This window comes from Engraulis encrasicolus, chromosome 23, assembly GCF_034702125.1.
Source record: "Engraulis encrasicolus isolate BLACKSEA-1 chromosome 23, IST_EnEncr_1.0, whole genome shotgun sequence".
NCBI lineage: Eukaryota > Metazoa > Chordata > Actinopteri > Clupeiformes > Engraulidae > Engraulis > Engraulis encrasicolus.
In genome coordinates, this window is record NC_085879.1 from 43,151,095 (window position 1) to 43,168,594 (window position 17,500).

The window sequence follows — 17,500 nt, forward strand, 5'->3', positions numbered from 1 at the left end:
TGCTGGAAAACTGAAAATTTGGTGCTTGAAGGTGCTTGAAAAGTGCTTGAATTTGTTCATGAAAAAGGTGTGGGAACCCTGTAGTCAGTGTTGTTGTTGTTGTTGTTGTTGTACGTTTACTTTGTTCAACTCCGGCACCTCCTCAGAGGTGTTGCTCCAGATGCGTTCAGTGTTGTCGTTGTTGTTTTTGTTTGTTTACTTTGTTTAACTCCGGCACCTCTTCAGAGGTGTTGCTCCAGATGCACTCGGTGGGGATCTGCGGGTCGGACGTCCACTACTGGCAGCACGGCCGCATCGGAGACTTTGTCTTGAAGAAGCCCATGGTGCTCGGGCACGAGGCGTCCGGACGCGTCCTCAAAGTCGGCTCAGACGTCACGCATCTCAAACCAGGTACTGTAAGCTGTGCGTATACATGCATACTACATGCATACTACTATATGCACAATGTGAACAGCTTGTGATCAGAGGTAAAAGTAAAAGTCACACAAAAAAACCCACCTTCCAACACAGGTAACATATCAGAGTAAAAAGTAGACCTGTGCACTTGTCTTACAATCAGCTGACTCTGCGCTGGTTGGATCAAATTTGTGGTGGATTCTTGTTGGTTTTTTTGTGTTTTTTGACACAGTCTACCTACCTTATTAAGTACAATTGGGTACTCACTCAATGGCTGAGCCCACAATGGCTAACCTCACACTGCTCCAGGGACTGTAACCAATACCCTGTACTTAAAATAACTAAGTTGCTTTGGATAAAAGTGTCAGCTAAGTGTAATGTAATGTAATAATCAAAACACTGTCATCTGGGAGCAACAGGGGTGAGGGAGAAAACTCCCCTACTGTACAGTTTTAATTGTCTTTTGTTTGTTTGTTTGCTTGTTTTTCTTCCTTTCAGGGGACAGAGTCGCTGTGGAGCCGGGGGTACCCAGAGAAATGGACGAGTATTTCAAATCCGGGCGCTACAATCTTTCTCCTACGATATTCTTCTGTGCCACGCCCCCTGACGATGGCAACCTGTGCCGATACTACAAGCACAGTGCCAACTTCTGCTACAAGTAAGCACCAGACAGCATAGGTGTCAAAACTACAAACACAGTGCCAACTTCTGCTACAAGTAAGCACCAGACAGCAGAGGTGTCAAAACTACAAACACAGTGCCAACTTCTGCTACAAGTAAGCACCAGACAGCATAGGTGTCAAAAGGAGAAGTAACCATGAATTCATGGTGTAAGCTCTACTAGCATATGATCTTACATAGCTGTTACACTAGCACCAGTGTTTCCCATACATTGAGGAAACTATGGCGCACCGCCATAATTTAAATGTGGCCGCCATAATTTCCGAAAATGTAAAATAAAAATTCAAAAAAAGTAATTAACAAAAAAACAACAATTTCCGTTTCCTTTTAAACGATTTGAAAAACGATTTATTTCGCATTTTCCTCCTGGAGTAAATACATCCTGTAGAGAAAACCATGAGTGCTTGAAAGACAGAGGGATCAAAAGCCTAGTCAAGTTGTTGTAGTTAACTTGGGTTTGGGAGCAATAAAAAACCTTCAAAGAAGGAACAGTTGGGATGAGTTTAATGACACTCCCCAGGCTTCGTTTTACAGTTGTATGATAATGAGTTAGGCAACATGCCTTCATTGACACAGCAGAGACATCGGCTTCATATAAATGAATGTGTAATGAATGTGAATATAGACATAAATGTGTAACATGTTGTTCAGCCCTTTTACTGGGAGGAATTTTGAAAAACTGTTGCAAACAGAAATGATTCACTGTACTGCATTTTTAAAATATATATGACAATGTACTACTATACATGTCATGGGTAAAATCTTGTAATTTCTCAAAACAGAAATGGCTGAAATGTAGGCCTATAGTTTCTACATGCGCCAATGTCATACGTTACTCATTGTTTTGCCATTGTGCATTTACACCGCGTGAATTTCCATGCCACCCCAGCACCACCACCCCCCCATGGGCCCGCGTGAAATGCCCCCCCCCCATAGTGTCCAAAATTCCTGTGGGAAACACTACTAGCACATACTATTACATAGCTGTTACACTAGCATATGATATTAAATAGTTGTTACACCATTTACTCCATTGTACCTAATGAGACTGGGTTGTTACTGAAAAACACTGAAAACCTAACAAGGACCCACCACAAACCTGATCCAACCAGCGCACTGTCAGCTGATCGCAAGGCAACTGCACAGGTCTACTGGTTAATAAGATAACTTAAGTTGAAAGAAACATTTATTTTTTTACTTTAACTTTACTTTTGACATTCCTGTCAGTGGCAGTTGACATTGGCACATGCCGACCAGCCAAATGCTGATGAAACTTGGTTGTGGCTAGTAATCATTTCAGTCTCACTAACCATTTTGGCAGGTTAGTTTATCGTTGGATATAACGTATCACAGTAACTTATATTATGTTGTATTTGGCTTACGACATAAAGCACAACAAAAAAACAAAAAAAACTTTCAGTGTGAGAGAGGAAAGAAAGAAAAAAAAACAGCAAGAAATAGACTTGACAGATGGAAATGTCTGCTTGCATGCTCCTCTCCGCAGGTTGCCAGATAACGTGACGTTTGAGGAAGGAGCGCTGATCGAGCCCCTATCCGTGGGCATCCACGCGTGTCGCAGAGCAGGGGTCACGCTTGGCAGCACCGTTCTCATCTGCGGGGCAGGTAGGTGTGTGTGTGTGTGTGTGTGTGTGTGTGTGTGTGTGTGTGTGTGTGTGTGTGTGTGTGTGTGTGTGTGTGTGTCTCAGGGCAGGAGTCGTTCAAATAAAACATGACAATGTAATAACTACAATAAAGGAACAGGAAATGTTGGCACTTCGGTGTCTGGTTTGGAAACCAGAGTGCAGCAGTTTCCTCTTCCTTTTTTGATGTTAAAGGGACAGTTTGGTCAATTTCAACACGCAGTTGTATTGCTCACGCTACCCTTGACTTGTCAGTAACCGGTGATGCCACATTTTTCGGCTCAGCCCTTTCCGAGATATGAGCAATTCTAATGGGGGCAGCGTTTGTTTACATTTTTAAAAAAATGAAACATAGGCCAACTCCAAATATTTTCCCAAAAGGTACTGCTGTTTGCTAGTTGTCTGCTGATGTTTTATAACCTTTTGGATGTTTTTGGGAATAAATAAAAATGTTTTTTTGAAATGTAAACAAAGAGCTGCCCCCATTACAATGACCAGGATCTCGGAAACGGCTGAAGAAGAAGAAAAAAAAATCTCAGGCACTGACAAGTCCAGGGTAGTGTGAGCATTACAACTGCATGTTGAAATTGACCAAACTGTCCCTTTAAGCAGTACCCACAATGGCTGTTAAAGCACCTGTGTTATTAAGATAACTTTAACTGTGTGTGTGTACTCTACTTTAAAAGAAAAAAAAGAAAACGCTAACTAACCCTTCTTTGCATCTGCTGTTGTTCTGTATATGTGCACTTTGTATCTCCTAGTGATGTTGGCTATGATTATGTCCTCTTTTGAAAGTCGCTTTGGTTATAAAGCATCAGCCAAATGCAATGTAATGTACCTGTAATAATAAATAATAATAGCTAATATCCTTGCAGCGCTTCCATTCTCCTTTTACCTGAATGTAATACTTGGATAAAAAAAGTCTTCTGAATGTAATCTAGTGTGTAAAATAGCAAATGAGCGTTCACCTGTCCTGTCTCTCCCCTTATAAACTGTTTGTCCCTTTTCTCCCCCCGTAGGGCCCATCGGTCTGGTGTGCCTGCTGGTAGCCAAGGCGATGGGGGCCTCCATGGCCGTCATAACAGGTACAGTATATGCAGCAACAGCAGAGGCTGAGGTGGCCTAATGGTTCATGAGATGAGCTTTAGATCAGAGGGTTGCAGGTTTGAATCCCACTCTCCCCTTCCACTAGCCAGGCTGCTCCCTCCTAGTGACACAACACCTTCTGGATTGCAAGTCTATGATAATCAGGCAACCCTTCCACTCCCTACCTCACTCCATGGCTGAAGTGCCCTTCAGCAAGGCACCTAGCCCCACATTGCTCCAGGGACTATTGCCAATACTCTGTTAACTGTAAGTCGCTTTGGATAAAAGCTTCAGCTAGTAAGTGTGATGTCATTCAATGTAATGCAGACCACTGAGGTCACCCAAACACTATTACATTATATTACATCACACTTGGCCGACGCTGTTATCCAAAATGTCAGGGTATCGGTTCCAGTCCCCTGGAGCAATGTAAGTGAAAGTGAAAGCCCATTGGGAAACTCCAACTCCCATTGTCATTGTGACACAGCACTCCACAGCACACAAGTGAACACTGCACACTGCACACAACGAAATTGCATTTATGCCTCACCCGTTCAAGGGGGCAGCCCTCAGTGGCGCCCCATGGGGAGCAGTGCGGTGGGACGGTACCATGCTCAGGGTACCTCAGTCATGGAGGAGGATGGGGGAGAGCACTGGTTGATTACTCCCCCCACCAACCTGGTGGGTCGGGAGTCGAACCGGCAACCTCTGGGATGCAAGTCTGACGCCCTAACCGCTCACCCATGACTGCCCGTTAGGTAGGGCACGTCGGCTATGCCTTGAGGTGTAGGGACCAGGGCTTAACACTAACACACGCCAGGTAGCCAAATGCGGGTGAAAGTCGGCGTTGGCTAGTTGATACCGAAGGTTCACTAGCCATTCTGGCGGGTCCGTCACTATTCTAAATTATGAGGCACCGCATTTTGTAGTTTTTTCCCCTCGGACCGTCTTTGCTACAAACGCAATGCAATGCGATTTCGCGAGCCTACAATACCCATGAAGCACCTGTGTCACGTGTCACCTGTGTCTCAAGCACGAGAGCAATCTGATAGAGCTAGTCTTGCGCACTGTCACAAGGTACCGTGCAGGCAGTCAAGTGGAGGCGGAGGCGGAACAGGATTCGGTTGCAACCCTTGGTTTTTGTTTTTATTTTTCTTCAGTCACCAATAATCACGTGCAGGATATTTACAGTGTAGGTTAAAAACAGAAAATAAACTGACTCGATGGTCAAAATAAAGAAGATAAACAAAAATGCACAGGATTTCTAAAATCCAGAAAAAATGATCAATGCAAAAATCAAAACTAAAGTTAGCTGGGAACAGCAATAGCAAAATGGCAATAATAACTTGCAAAGCAAAAATTGTCTCATACACTGAGAATCAGAAGCCTACCCTTCACAGGTGCTACCAGAGCCATGGCCTCTCGAAGAATGAAGAGAGAAGCATTTTAAAGAGCCTAGGTGCTCGCGCCCCCAAGTGGACCATACCACTTTAACCATAAGTAAAGGGGGGAAATAATACTTGTCAACATAAATGCTCAAAATACAGTAATGCAACATACTTGGCTCCCTCAAAGCACATATACTGCAACCGGAAATCAAAATACATAAACTGAAAGCGAAATGAAAACATAAACATATGTTAAAGGCAAAATAATAACAAACGGAATAAACCAAAGACAATGCACGCGCGGTGCTCGGCACCGCGAACGCGCCCCGGCAGAAAGAGACAGTTTAAAAATGTCACATTGCCAGTGGGTACTCTTTTAGGCGAGCGAGATGCTGCTGCTGCGCCGGTAAGTAAAATATTTTGCTACACATACAAAACAAACACCTAGCGTTATGAAACAAACTTGATTGCATTCCTAAACAATACGCTTTTTGCCGCGAGGGCTTGTTTGAAGCAGTCGGGAAAAACTGTGGGCTTGTGTTGCGTTGCAGTGTTTGTTTGTATGTAGTGGTGCGTGGAATGTTGTTAACAATGTCGGCGTGTGAAATGTTTGTCAGTGAGTGTAGCGCAGTGTGCACCCTTGCTAACCCCCTCCAACAACATCACACCATGTCCAAAAGTTCATGCTTATGCACACTAGTCCAGAAAACGTTTTTAGTTTGCCATAACCAAACGCGGAAGTGTAGGGGCTGGAGCGACAGTCAAGTTCAAAAGCGTCTGGGATGACGCTGGGATGACGTGCTGGCCAGGCACGGCATCACACGCACAGACCTGTATCTGTGGTCTTGCGAATATGAGTGGCAGCAGCGAGCTGCCTACCGGCACATCAGCGCGCGTTTGGAAATTTCACTGAAAACCTTCACGTGAAAATAAAGTAGCGAAGTTCATCTCAACTGACCTGTTTTGGGATCTGTCATTGGTACAATGCATAGTAGTAGTGGACATTAAAATGACCAAGGCGAGAGGAGAACACCTCAGTCTTGTGAAAGTCTTGAGATTAATTAGCGCAGTGATAAGACAAGGACACATGCGGCATTAATAATGTTCGTTTTAAATCATTTTCTGATTTGCCTGTATGTCTTCATACCTTAATATTCCTCCATGTTTCTTGTGCCGTTGTTCCCGACTGTCAAACGGGGCTTAAACAACGCGCGGTAGTAGCCTTCACAAAATCATGTCCCATGTCCCTTCGCATGTGCCCATCTTGCCTTGCGTCCGTTTATATTTCAAACAATTCAATATTAAACGGAATGAAAATAAGTCGTAGCTCCTTCTGTAGTTACCGGCCGCATATGTGTGTGCCTTCTATTAGATAGCCTACTTTTATGAGAAAATATTCCAGAAGAGGTGTTATTCCACATCCATGACCGAGGACATGCGAAGCTTGGCAATGACTTTGCACTATCTACTTTGCGCATCGAAAGTGCCCTTCAGATCAAAGACGGAAATATGTTGCTCTCATGTAGCTTACATTTGTGCCCTTCCACAACACTGTGCTTGGTGTTTCTGCACGGCTATGCCATTCCTCAGATAAGTTAATCTGTTCTTATAGCATGCATGCATGCATGGACCAGTTAACAACAATTCTAGTTATTAGGGCCCTATATTATATTATATTATATTATTTTATATTATATTATATTATATTATATTATATTATATCATATTACATTATATTTTATTATATTATATTATATTACATTATATTATATTATATTATATTATATTATTTATTTTATGTTATATTATGTTATATTATCCTACATTACATTATTACAGCCTATTATATAATTCATTAAAGCTGCTATGATGGTTAAGAAAATTATGGCTAGTGAAAAGGCCCAATGGCTAGTGAGTCAGGAAAACCACTAGACAAAATGGCTGGTAAGCGAAAAAGTTAGTGTAAAGCACTGGTAGGGACATGTGTGGGTGGGATTCCAACCTACAATCCCCTGATCTTAAGATGGCCTCCCTAACGATTAGACCAGGGGTGTCAAACTATTAGTCCGGGGGCCACATACAACCCATGTGATCTCCAGCGGGCCGCATTAGTAACATCATCGATCTTTGGATAATCGGAGAATTATCAACACAGCTCTAAACCCTAATGAAAAGCATAATGTAGGTCCTCTCCATGTCTGTCATGTCTCTCCATGTCTCTCCTCTAGACTTGTCGTCAGAGCGTCTGGCCATGGCCAAGGAGTTGGGGGCGGACTTCCCCGTGCAGGTGAAGAGGGAGGCCACACCTGAGCAGCTGGCCAATCAGGTGGGAGAGTTGCTGGGGGCGCCGCCCCACATCACCATCGAGTGCACCGGCGTGGAGAGCAGCGTGCAGACGGGCATCTACGTGAGTATTGGCTGGCGTGGATTGTGTGTCAAGTACCAGAAATTGTGTGTAAACAATGGAGACAATCACAGCAGTGCACAGGCAGTTATCTAGGTATGTACGTAAGTAGAGCCAATTGCCTTGGCATTGTCTGGAGAGGTATAAGGAACAGTAGAACTACTCTTATTGATGTAATTATAACAACACCAGTACATGATCTTACATAGTTAATACACCATGACCATAGATGGCGACCATACTTCTGGTCAACCATATTATTATTATTATAATTATTATTATTATTATTATGACGATGAGGAAGAAGATGATGAGGATGATCTGTATTATTAATGCTTATTACCTTTATTATGATATTAGGCCACCCGGTTTGGTGATGTGGTGGTGATGGTTGGTCTGGGGGGCGGAAATGGCCACCATCCCGCTGGTCAACTACATTCATTATTATGACCATAACACTGAGGATGATGATGATGATTATTGTCTTTATTATTTTAGGCCACTCGGTCTGGTGGGGTGGTGGTGGTGATGGTTATTAATTATTATTATTAATGATGATTATTATTGTCGTTATTATATTAGGCCACTCGGTCTGGTGGGGTGGTGGTGCTGGTTGGCCACGGGAAGCAGATGGTCACCATCCCGCTGGTCAACGCGGCCGTGCGAGAGGTGGACATCAGAGGAATCTTCCGCTACTGCAACACGTACGTCACCTCAGACACATTTTCACTGACAAATATCACACACACACACACGCACACACACACACACACACACACACACACACACACACACACACACACACACACACTCTCTCCATCTCTCCCTCACCTCTCCCACTTGAAGGAGTTTAACGTCAGCTTCAGCCAGTGATGCCTTTATTTCTCTCTCTCTATCTCTCTCTCTTTCTCTCTCTATCTCTTCACATCATGCCCTGCATTTATTCAATCACCCACCTCACTCCCTCCCACTCTCTCAGGCAACATTATCAGCGATCTGAACTCTCTCTCTCTCTCTCTCTCTCTCTCTCTCCCCCTTCTTCTCTTCTCTCTCTCTCGCTCTCTCACTCTCTCTCTCCCTCTCTTCTCTGTCTCTCTCCCTCTCTTCTCTGTCTCTCTCCCTCTACCTCTCTCTCTCTCTCTCTCTCTCTCTCTCTCTCTCTCTCTCTCTCTCCTTCTCCCCCTCTCTCACTCCCCCTCTCTCTCTCTCTGTCTCCCTCACCCAGGTGGCCTATGGCGATCGCCATGTTGGCCTCTAAGAAGGTGAATGTGTCTCCGCTGGTGACCCATCGCTTCCCCCTGGAGCAGGCTGTGGAGGCCTTCGAGACCACGCGCCAGGGCCTGGGGGTCAAGGTCATGCTCAAGTGCGACAAGGACGACCAGAACCCCTAGAATATAACACACACACACACACACACACACACACACACACACACACACACACACACACACACACACACACACCATGCTCAAGGATGAAATTATCTGAAATTATTCCAACAAGGAACACCCTCAAAATACCATGACAACCAACTCGAATTGAGTTAACTTAAAAATTTAAGGCAGCAGGGCAACTTACTTTTTTTGCGCCTAGCTGGCTGCAATGTTTCACAGTGTGAACCAGGCCTGGAATTTCGTCATTTTAGGGGCAAGGCCACTTGAGAGGGCATTTTTTCAAGGGCACAAGGCCAAAGTGGGAGGGGACGAGGGCCATGGCCCTCATGAAATTCCTGCCCTGGTGTGAACTATAACACATACTATACCATGCTTAAGGACAACCAGAACCCCAAGAATATAAACACCCCCACAAATACCATACTGAAGGACAACCAGAGCCTTTAAACTAAAACACCAAACAGTTGTTGAGATCCAAATACTTACCGCAATTTTAGTCCTGCCGACTGCTCCTTGATGTTGGCTGTCAGCACATTGTAATGTCAGCCTTTTTTTTAATATAGTAAGCTATGTTCATGCCACTACAAGTTGAGTTACATGTATGTATTCCAAAGTCCATTAACTTGGAAGAAAAAAAAACTAATAGCTTTGACTGAAAAACTGTGAGTTAATAATTTGTCGGTAATGGATCAGCATGGCTGTGACCTTTGGCATGTTAGTGGGTGAAGGTTTGGAGTGATGAATCTGCACACATTTAAAATCCTTTCTTCTTAGATTTAATTCCATGGCAAGATTATGTTTCGACCATTGTCTTCATCAGATTCTTTATCCCATGGCAGGATCAGGAATATGTTTTGACCAGTTGTGTGTCACATGAATCTGATGAAAGTTCTGCATGTAGAATATAAGCAGGCAGGAAGCATTAGGGGTCTTACACACCAGGGCGGTAAAGCGTCGCGGAACGGCAGCGTTTTTTACCGTCGTCTGTGAAAATACATTGAAACATATCTGTCCTTACACACCAACCGGCGGTAGTCGAGTGTCAGCGGCGCGGGAGCCGGCTCCTCGCTGCGCTGCATTTGGAAAATAGAACTCGAGCGTATTTATCACGCCGGCGACCGGCGGTGTCTCATTCAAATGGATGGCAAAGTAGCATGCTAGCTTTGGCTGTGGGGAGGGTTTTGAACAGGACTGGCCGCGCACGCCGACGCTGTCAGTGTGAAAGGCAGAGAAAAACACGTCGGCCGAAACTAAGCAGAAAGACCCTTAGGCTGAATTCACACCAAGGCGCTGCGGAACAGAAGCGACGACTGAGATCTTTCTGCTTAGTTTCGGCCGGTGTGTTCTAATCTACGCCATTCATTTGAGTGGGACACCGCTGGCCACTGCCGCCCAAAATCTGCTCCAAATGCGGCGCAGAACGAAGCCGGTTACCGTGCCGCTACCGTCCAACTACCGACGGTTGGTGTGGAAGGACAGATCTGTTTCCATGTATTTTCGCCACCACCGGTAAAAATCGATTCCGTCCCGCGACGCTTCACCGCCTTGGTGTGAAGCTGGCCTTACACCGATGAAGGCTCTCATAGTTGAGGCGTCTGTCTGTCCCTTGCGATGAATGAATGACATAAAAAAGAACAATCTGTATGCAATCTTTTCCTAACCAGGCCGTGGATTCGTGGTGACGCAACACCTTCAGCGTTGCTTCTAGTCAGGCCAGGAGCAATACAAATATCGTTTCTGAGCTCCCGAAAAATCAGGAACTCCTCCCACTTTGTCGGGAAGCAATCAACCATTAGCAAACCAAGGGAGGCAGGTCAATCAAGCCATTTGGGAAATATTAATTGTCAATTGTTATGCTCTTGGTCAGACCAAGTGTCGAAGAGATTTAAAAGTCGATGATAATCAGGCTAATCTATTGTTTTCCCATACACTGTTTATGTTTAACTCCATAACCACATTTCAAGGCCTCTGTCATCTCTTCCATGACAGTATCCTGCTCGTCTAATGATGTGATTGTAAATGATAGTAGAAAGTGAATCTGTTGTATTGCACCACGTTCCTGATTCCCACAACAGTTGTGATTGTGACCGCACAGTCCTGGACGTCCCATCAAGACAGAGTGGAAAAGAGGAGATGAAATAAAGGAATTCCTGGCTCGCCAGTGTCTTTTCTTCATTTCCCATGGTTTCTTTTTTTTTTGGTGATCAACATTTTTCATTTTATTGAGAAGATTTGACAGTACAAACAGAGGTCAGTTTTCTGCTGACATACAAGTGACACAGTGTGTCGATGGTCACACCATATAAAAATTAAAGTAAATGCATTCCCCAAGAAACAGAAAAGCAAAACAAACAAAAACACACACATAATAGTAGGTCAGTTAAGTGAAACCCAGGGTCTTGGTCTCTTTCAGAATATCTTGAATGGATCGTAACATGCTTGACCATGCCTGAACAGTTCTTGGCTTAGCTTTGTTAAGATTAATTTCTCCATGTTACATTTTCTATAGTAGTAGCTTCTTAGTGCAGATGGTGTCGCCAGTGGGCCTATTCACTATTTGCTGAAAATACTCAACTACATCATAACAACATTGCTATGACAGTAGTAGCCTACCAAGAGCCAAGTAACAATTACAAGTTACAATTTTGGTGACGGTAAGGTTAGAACATAGGCTCTGCGCTAGGGGGTTAAGGCTATTGGTAATTATGTCATAACAATGTTGATATGATGTAGTTTTTTTTTTTTGAGCAACGAGTCAACAGGCTCGGCAGCGTGACCGTCTGCACGAGGCTACAAACAGTATGCTGAAAATATTACGGACGGGGCGCTGTGGCGCAGAGCGCTAAGCCCCCCACATTTGGGCTTGCATGCCCACCCACGGGGACCCCGGTTCGAGTCCGGCCGGGGTCATTTCCCAATCCTCCCCTGTCTCTCTGTCCCATTCGCTTCCTGTCACCATCTTCGACTGTCCTGTCAAAATAAATACATAAAAGCCCCTACACATGTTTTTCAATTTGAAATATAACAGGTATTACTTTTAATTTCCAATAACCATATAAAATAGCAAGGAAAGGTTAGAAAAATATGGTGATTGACCGTTTAGGAGTGATACAATAGAAATGGCAAGCCTGTTTATATTACAGTGAAATGAGAAACTATCATGAAAAATAAACTGTAGGAAGGCCTGTTGATAAACAAAATAAAATATATTTTTTAAAATGATTTTATCTTTTTTTCTGTGAGGATTGCTTCTTTGGGCCAGTTCAAATGGTGAGATGCAGAGACAGACCTGGCTGCAGAACCAAGTCGTTGGACGGGCATTTGATGGAGTATGGCGGGGGGTATGAGGGTCCTCCCTCAGAAAATGTTGTATTTCTTAGATGCAATTCTACACTTCTGCTGCTATGTAAATAAAAAAATAAAAAAGAAGAACCCGAGTGCGATCCACTTTTTCACCTTAGATGCAATTTCCTGCATTTTAACCAAATTGTGGGCTCAGTTTCAACTCTATACGGAACAGTACGTTTGTTTCTAACTACTGGACAATCCCATTATTTCAAGGGATCACTGTTCACTTATTTCACATTTAGGTCTACTGACAATGTCTAAAAAGTGTAGCCTATTCATTTACTTCTTTATTAGGGTTATGGTGGTTAAGCATTGGTGGCATTTTAACGTGTACTTTATATTTACGGTATTCAGGAAAAAATACAAATTTGTTGCATATTAATGATCATATCAGCATGTTTAGGTGAATAGGCCCAGGGGGCCCAATGCCCCCCCGTGGCGCCGGCCCGGTGCAGAGAGGTTGAGGGCCGGGCCCATCCGACCCCCGGGCCTTAGTTTGGGGACCCGCGGTGTAGATAATAGTACCTCATATACAGTACAGTAACCAGCGGAGGCCGCTAGATCACCATCACACAGCAAGCTGCTGGGCTGTGCTGTGCTGTGTTTTGCTGTGATGTGTCCTCCTCTGTCATACTGCCATGCCAACACCAGGGGTCAGGATTGAGTCCATCAGAACAGGTACTGGTTCCAAGAAGAAGATGATGATGATGATGTTGATGATGTTGACTTAGACTAGTGTTTCTCAACGGTGGCTCTACAGTCATGGGCACCGGCAGTCATGGGTAAGTGGTTAGAGTGTCAGACCGTATCCCAAAGGTTGCCTGTTCGACTCGCCAGGTTAGTGGGGGGAGTAATTAACCAGTGCTCTCCCCCATCCTCCTCCATGACTGAGGTACCCTGAGCATGGTACCGTCCCGCCGCACTGCTCCCTTGGGGCACCATTGGGGGCTGCCCCCTTGTACCGGTGAAGCATAAATGCAATTTTGTTGTGTGCAGTGTGCAGTGAACACTTGAGTGCTGTGTCACAATGACAATGGGAGTTGGAGTTTCCCAGTTGGACTTTCACTTCACTTTTTCACTACAGTCTCCAAGGGGGCATTAGGAAGCCCTCAGGGGGTGTTGAGAAAGAGAAAGCTGGGCGCTTTGCACAAGGGTGCCTATAGTCTAATTTATTTTTTAATACTAAGGGGGGCATTGGCAGGCTTGTTCAAATCAAGTCAAGTCAGTTTTATTGTAAATTTCTTTACATGCACGGGTTATACAAATTACGGTGTAAATTTTGAGACAGGCATGCCACGGGCACCGCGCAAACAACGTCACCCTACCTTGTGTCCCTTTAACAGACATTAACAGTAGGGCTGTAACGATACACTCAACTCAAGATTCGGTTCATATCACGATATTTGACCTACGGTTCGATACACCCAATGATTTTTGAAATCTATGACAACTATGATAGTTCATGAGTAGAATAAGTTACGTGAGGCTACTAATAATATCAACTTGAAAAAGAATGGTCGTCGCACACTCAGAACTTCATGCAGTTACATTTAATAAGACCAACGTTTCGGCTTACGCCTTCATCAGGGTCATCTTACACACAAATCAGCTGTTTGTGTGTAAGATGACCCTGATGAAGGCGTAAGCCGAAACGTTGGTCTTATTAAATGTAACTGCAGTTCTGAGTGTGCGACGACCTTTCTTTTTCAAGTTGAGTCTGTTTGTCCGCCGTACGCACCTCAAACAGTGTGCGTTTACTGAAATCCGAAGAAAGCTACTAATAAAATAAACAAGTTTCAAAATAATAATGATGATGATTTGAAGCATTATCACATCATATCATGTGGTTGTTTTCTGGACTGAAAGGTAACAAAACTTTGAAAGGGTGTACCATGATACTGCCTAAAGGCATCACGATCCACTATCGTGAATCTGTGTATCACGATGTCTCGGTTCGATACAATATCATTACAGCCCTAATTAACATTTGTTTGGTGCTATGATGCTATTTGTCACAGGCCAGTCAGTACAACACCAAGGGGTTTCAGTCTCTTTAACTTAACAAAGGCCAATTACCTCTTCCTCCTGTACGCCTATGGGTTAAATAAACGTCTTCCTCTGGTAGGCCCTATGGGCTTAAATCATGGGTGTGGAGCCTATGGCCCACAGCCCGTTTATGGCCTGTGAGGCCGACTTATCCAGCCCCCAATATAATTGTAATGTTATACAGTTTCACATGAAATATTAGCCTGGAAAACCAGCGCCAACTGCTGGATGGCAAATATGACATGCTTTGTAAAGCAATCTAAGAAATTACACTTGCAATACAATTACAATTCAGTCATATTTTCAGGGGATCTAGTGAAGGTGGGATTTGCCTCTGTAACCTTCAATCTTAGAGGAAAAGTTCAGTCAATTTCAATATGCTGTTGTATTGCTCATGCTACCTTTTCAGTACCCGGTGATGCCACCTTTTTTGGTCTAAGGCAGCCCTTTCTGAGATATGAGCTATTCTAATGGGGGCAGCGTTTGCTTAAAAATTTTTTTTAAATGAACATAGGCCTACTCCAAATATTTTCCCAAAAGGCACTGCTGTTTGCTAGTTGTCTGCTGATGTTGCATAACCTTTTGGATGTTTTTGGGAATAAATACAAATGTTTTTTTTCTTTTTAAAATGCAAACAAAGCGCTGCCCCCATTACAATGACCAAGATCTCGGAAAAGCCTGAAGAAGAAGAAAAAAAAAACTCAGGATAGTGTAAGCATTACAACTGCATGTTGAAATTGACTGAACTGGTCCTTTAAGTGCAGGGGGAAAATCCTGGTTTGTGTTGTGTTCTTAGTACGACCCTTGGAGGACCTTATACAACTCATACAAGTGTGCCCCTCAAATGAGAAAAGTTCCCCACCGATAAAAATAAAAATAATTATAATAATAATAAAAAAATAAAAATAAATCAATGTCTTTGCAGCAGACTCCCTACATAATGCACCTCGGCTTATTGCAGTCTATGAGTAGGCTCATCAAGAACCTCTGTACAAGAGATACAAGAGATACAAGATATTTTATTTGTCATGTGTATATCTATGAAACATATATATACAATGAAAAGCTTCCCTGCTCTGGGAGTCCCAAAAAAGGTTAAAAAGAATGTTAAAAAGGCAAAAAAGTAGGAAAAAATATATATTTAAAAAGTTGAAAGCTGCATTTTTTGTAAAAAAAAAAATGATAATAATAAAAAAATGGCAGGTTGGAGAAAGGGGAGATGTGATGAGTGGATTCCTTCCTATGTTGGTGTTTTTGAATTCAACAGTTTGATACATTGAGGGCAAAATCATCCAAAAGCCCACCCCCCAATACATAAGATGTAGTAGCGGGGGTCAAATTCTCAAATTCTGGGGCCCTTCTCTCTCTGAGCCCAGGACAACAGATCCTTCTGTCCACCCGCTGTCCGCCCGCGGTGCCTGCTCAGCAGAGGATGACATTTTTTCAGGAATTCCCGCGGGATGGGAGTCAAAATTTGAAAGATGAACGGGAGCGGGCAGGAGTGGGAATGAAGATGAATGGGAGCGGGCGGGCAGGAGCGGGAATAAAAATGAAAAGGGGCGGGAATGCCGCTTATTTTTTCTTTTAAAAACAAACAAAAAAAGCCTATTTTTTTGACGAAACGGGAGTGGGATTGATTTTGAGTGGGAGTGGGCAGGATTGGGAGACATTCTTTTCAGGAGTGGACGGGATGGGATTTGTTTCTTTTACTCCAGTCCGGGATGGGATGGGATGGGACGGGATTTTTTTTTCTGGGACCGGGATGGGATGGGACGGGAATGAAAATCAGAGTCTGGTGGCATGCACCATCTCATTTTGGCCCGGCCGCACCACTTCGGTTTCGGTCCGGTCTTTAATCCACGCCACCTGCGTGTGTCTCGCCACCGGTACAACTGCTGTGCGTTGCACATCCACAGGTGGGTGTTTGTTGTCAGAGACAGGCGGGTGGTGTTTCTCAACATCCGAGGCAGAGGCAGAGGCAGATGCGTGTCTCGTGTGCATCCTCTTGTACTCTGCGGCGATCTCTAGAACTGTGCGGTTCCGCGTCTCCGGAACGTGGAACTGGACAAAGAGGCCGGTGCCCAGACAGAACATCAGGAAGATGAGGAAACAGAGGTAGTCCAGGTATTCCTGTGGACACACACACACACACACACACACACACACACACACACACACACACACACACAGCACACACACATGCACATGCACAAACACACACACACACACACACACACACACACGGCTCAATGAGTAAATTGCTGAAACATGGCAGAAAGATGCACACGTGTGTGTGTGTGTGTGTGTGTGTGTGTGTGTGTGTGTGTGTGTGTTCTCACCACTATGACTGGAAACAGCATCCCCACGAGGAAGAGCCATGTCCAGTTGACGGTGGTGCCGATGGTGAATCCAGCTGCCTTGAAGGATTGGTCAAACAGGTCCCCAGCTATGGGCACCGTCACACCCGCTACATAGGCAAAGCACGCATGCACGCACGCACACAAACAAACACACACGTACGCACGCATGCACGCACGCACACAATGATTGGTCAAACAGCTCACCAGCTATGGACACCACGATTCCTGCTATAGGCAGCAGAACATACACACACACGCGCGCACACACACACACACACAAACACAATGCAAGAATTGGTTAAACAGCTCAACAGCTATGGCCACCATGATACCGGCTGTAAGCACCTTGGAACACACACACACACACACACAAAAACGCACATACACACGCACACACATTCACTTCATTACATTTATTTGGATCAAAAAACAAGACATAGAAAGTACAAGGTCCAAATGTTTGGAAGAGGTCGTTGACAGGCTTACACCACTACTATGAGACCTTTGCCTTTCCTCCTCCATTTTGTTGATCGCCTGTCATTCGCCAGAGATAGGATGCTGCCTTCTTAGTGAGACGTGGTGAGACATAAGCCCTATTCTGACGGGACTAGTTTTATCACCTGATCGGGTGATCCTGACAGAAGCTACAGAGTACCTTCAGAGACTTTCATGATACATTTGTAACATACCTTAACAATGGCTTAGTGTGTCTGAACGTACTCTGCAGCCCCTGTGTTCTGTTTGTATCAAAAGAGGA

General features: G+C 44.2%; 2 protein-coding genes across 2 annotated transcripts in view; one reads left to right on the top strand and one right to left on the bottom strand.

Annotated features, from left to right (window-relative positions):
* sord (sorbitol dehydrogenase) overlaps positions 1 to 9,058 on the top strand; it is a 13,305-nt gene extending 4,247 nt beyond the window's left edge. The window contains exons 3-9 of the mRNA XM_063190705.1: positions 226 to 390; positions 895 to 1,054; positions 2,582 to 2,700; positions 3,737 to 3,802; positions 7,420 to 7,598; positions 8,178 to 8,299; positions 8,821 to 9,058. Of these exons, the coding sequence (XP_063046775.1) occupies positions 226 to 390; positions 895 to 1,054; positions 2,582 to 2,700; positions 3,737 to 3,802; positions 7,420 to 7,598; positions 8,178 to 8,299; positions 8,821 to 8,986 (977 nt within the window). The 3' untranslated portion in view covers positions 8,987 to 9,058. The remainder of the gene's footprint in view (positions 1 to 225; positions 391 to 894; positions 1,055 to 2,581; positions 2,701 to 3,736; positions 3,803 to 7,419; positions 7,599 to 8,177; positions 8,300 to 8,820) is intronic.
* Positions 9,059 to 16,168: 7,110 nt separating this feature from the next.
* LOC134440023 (solute carrier family 2, facilitated glucose transporter member 9-like) overlaps positions 16,169 to 17,500 on the bottom strand; it is a 15,293-nt gene continuing 13,961 nt past the window's right edge. The window contains exons 8-9 of the mRNA XM_063189950.1: positions 16,723 to 16,850; positions 16,169 to 16,513 (exon numbers count right to left, since the gene is read on the bottom strand). Of these exons, the coding sequence (XP_063046020.1) occupies positions 16,169 to 16,513; positions 16,723 to 16,850 (473 nt within the window). The remainder of the gene's footprint in view (positions 16,514 to 16,722; positions 16,851 to 17,500) is intronic.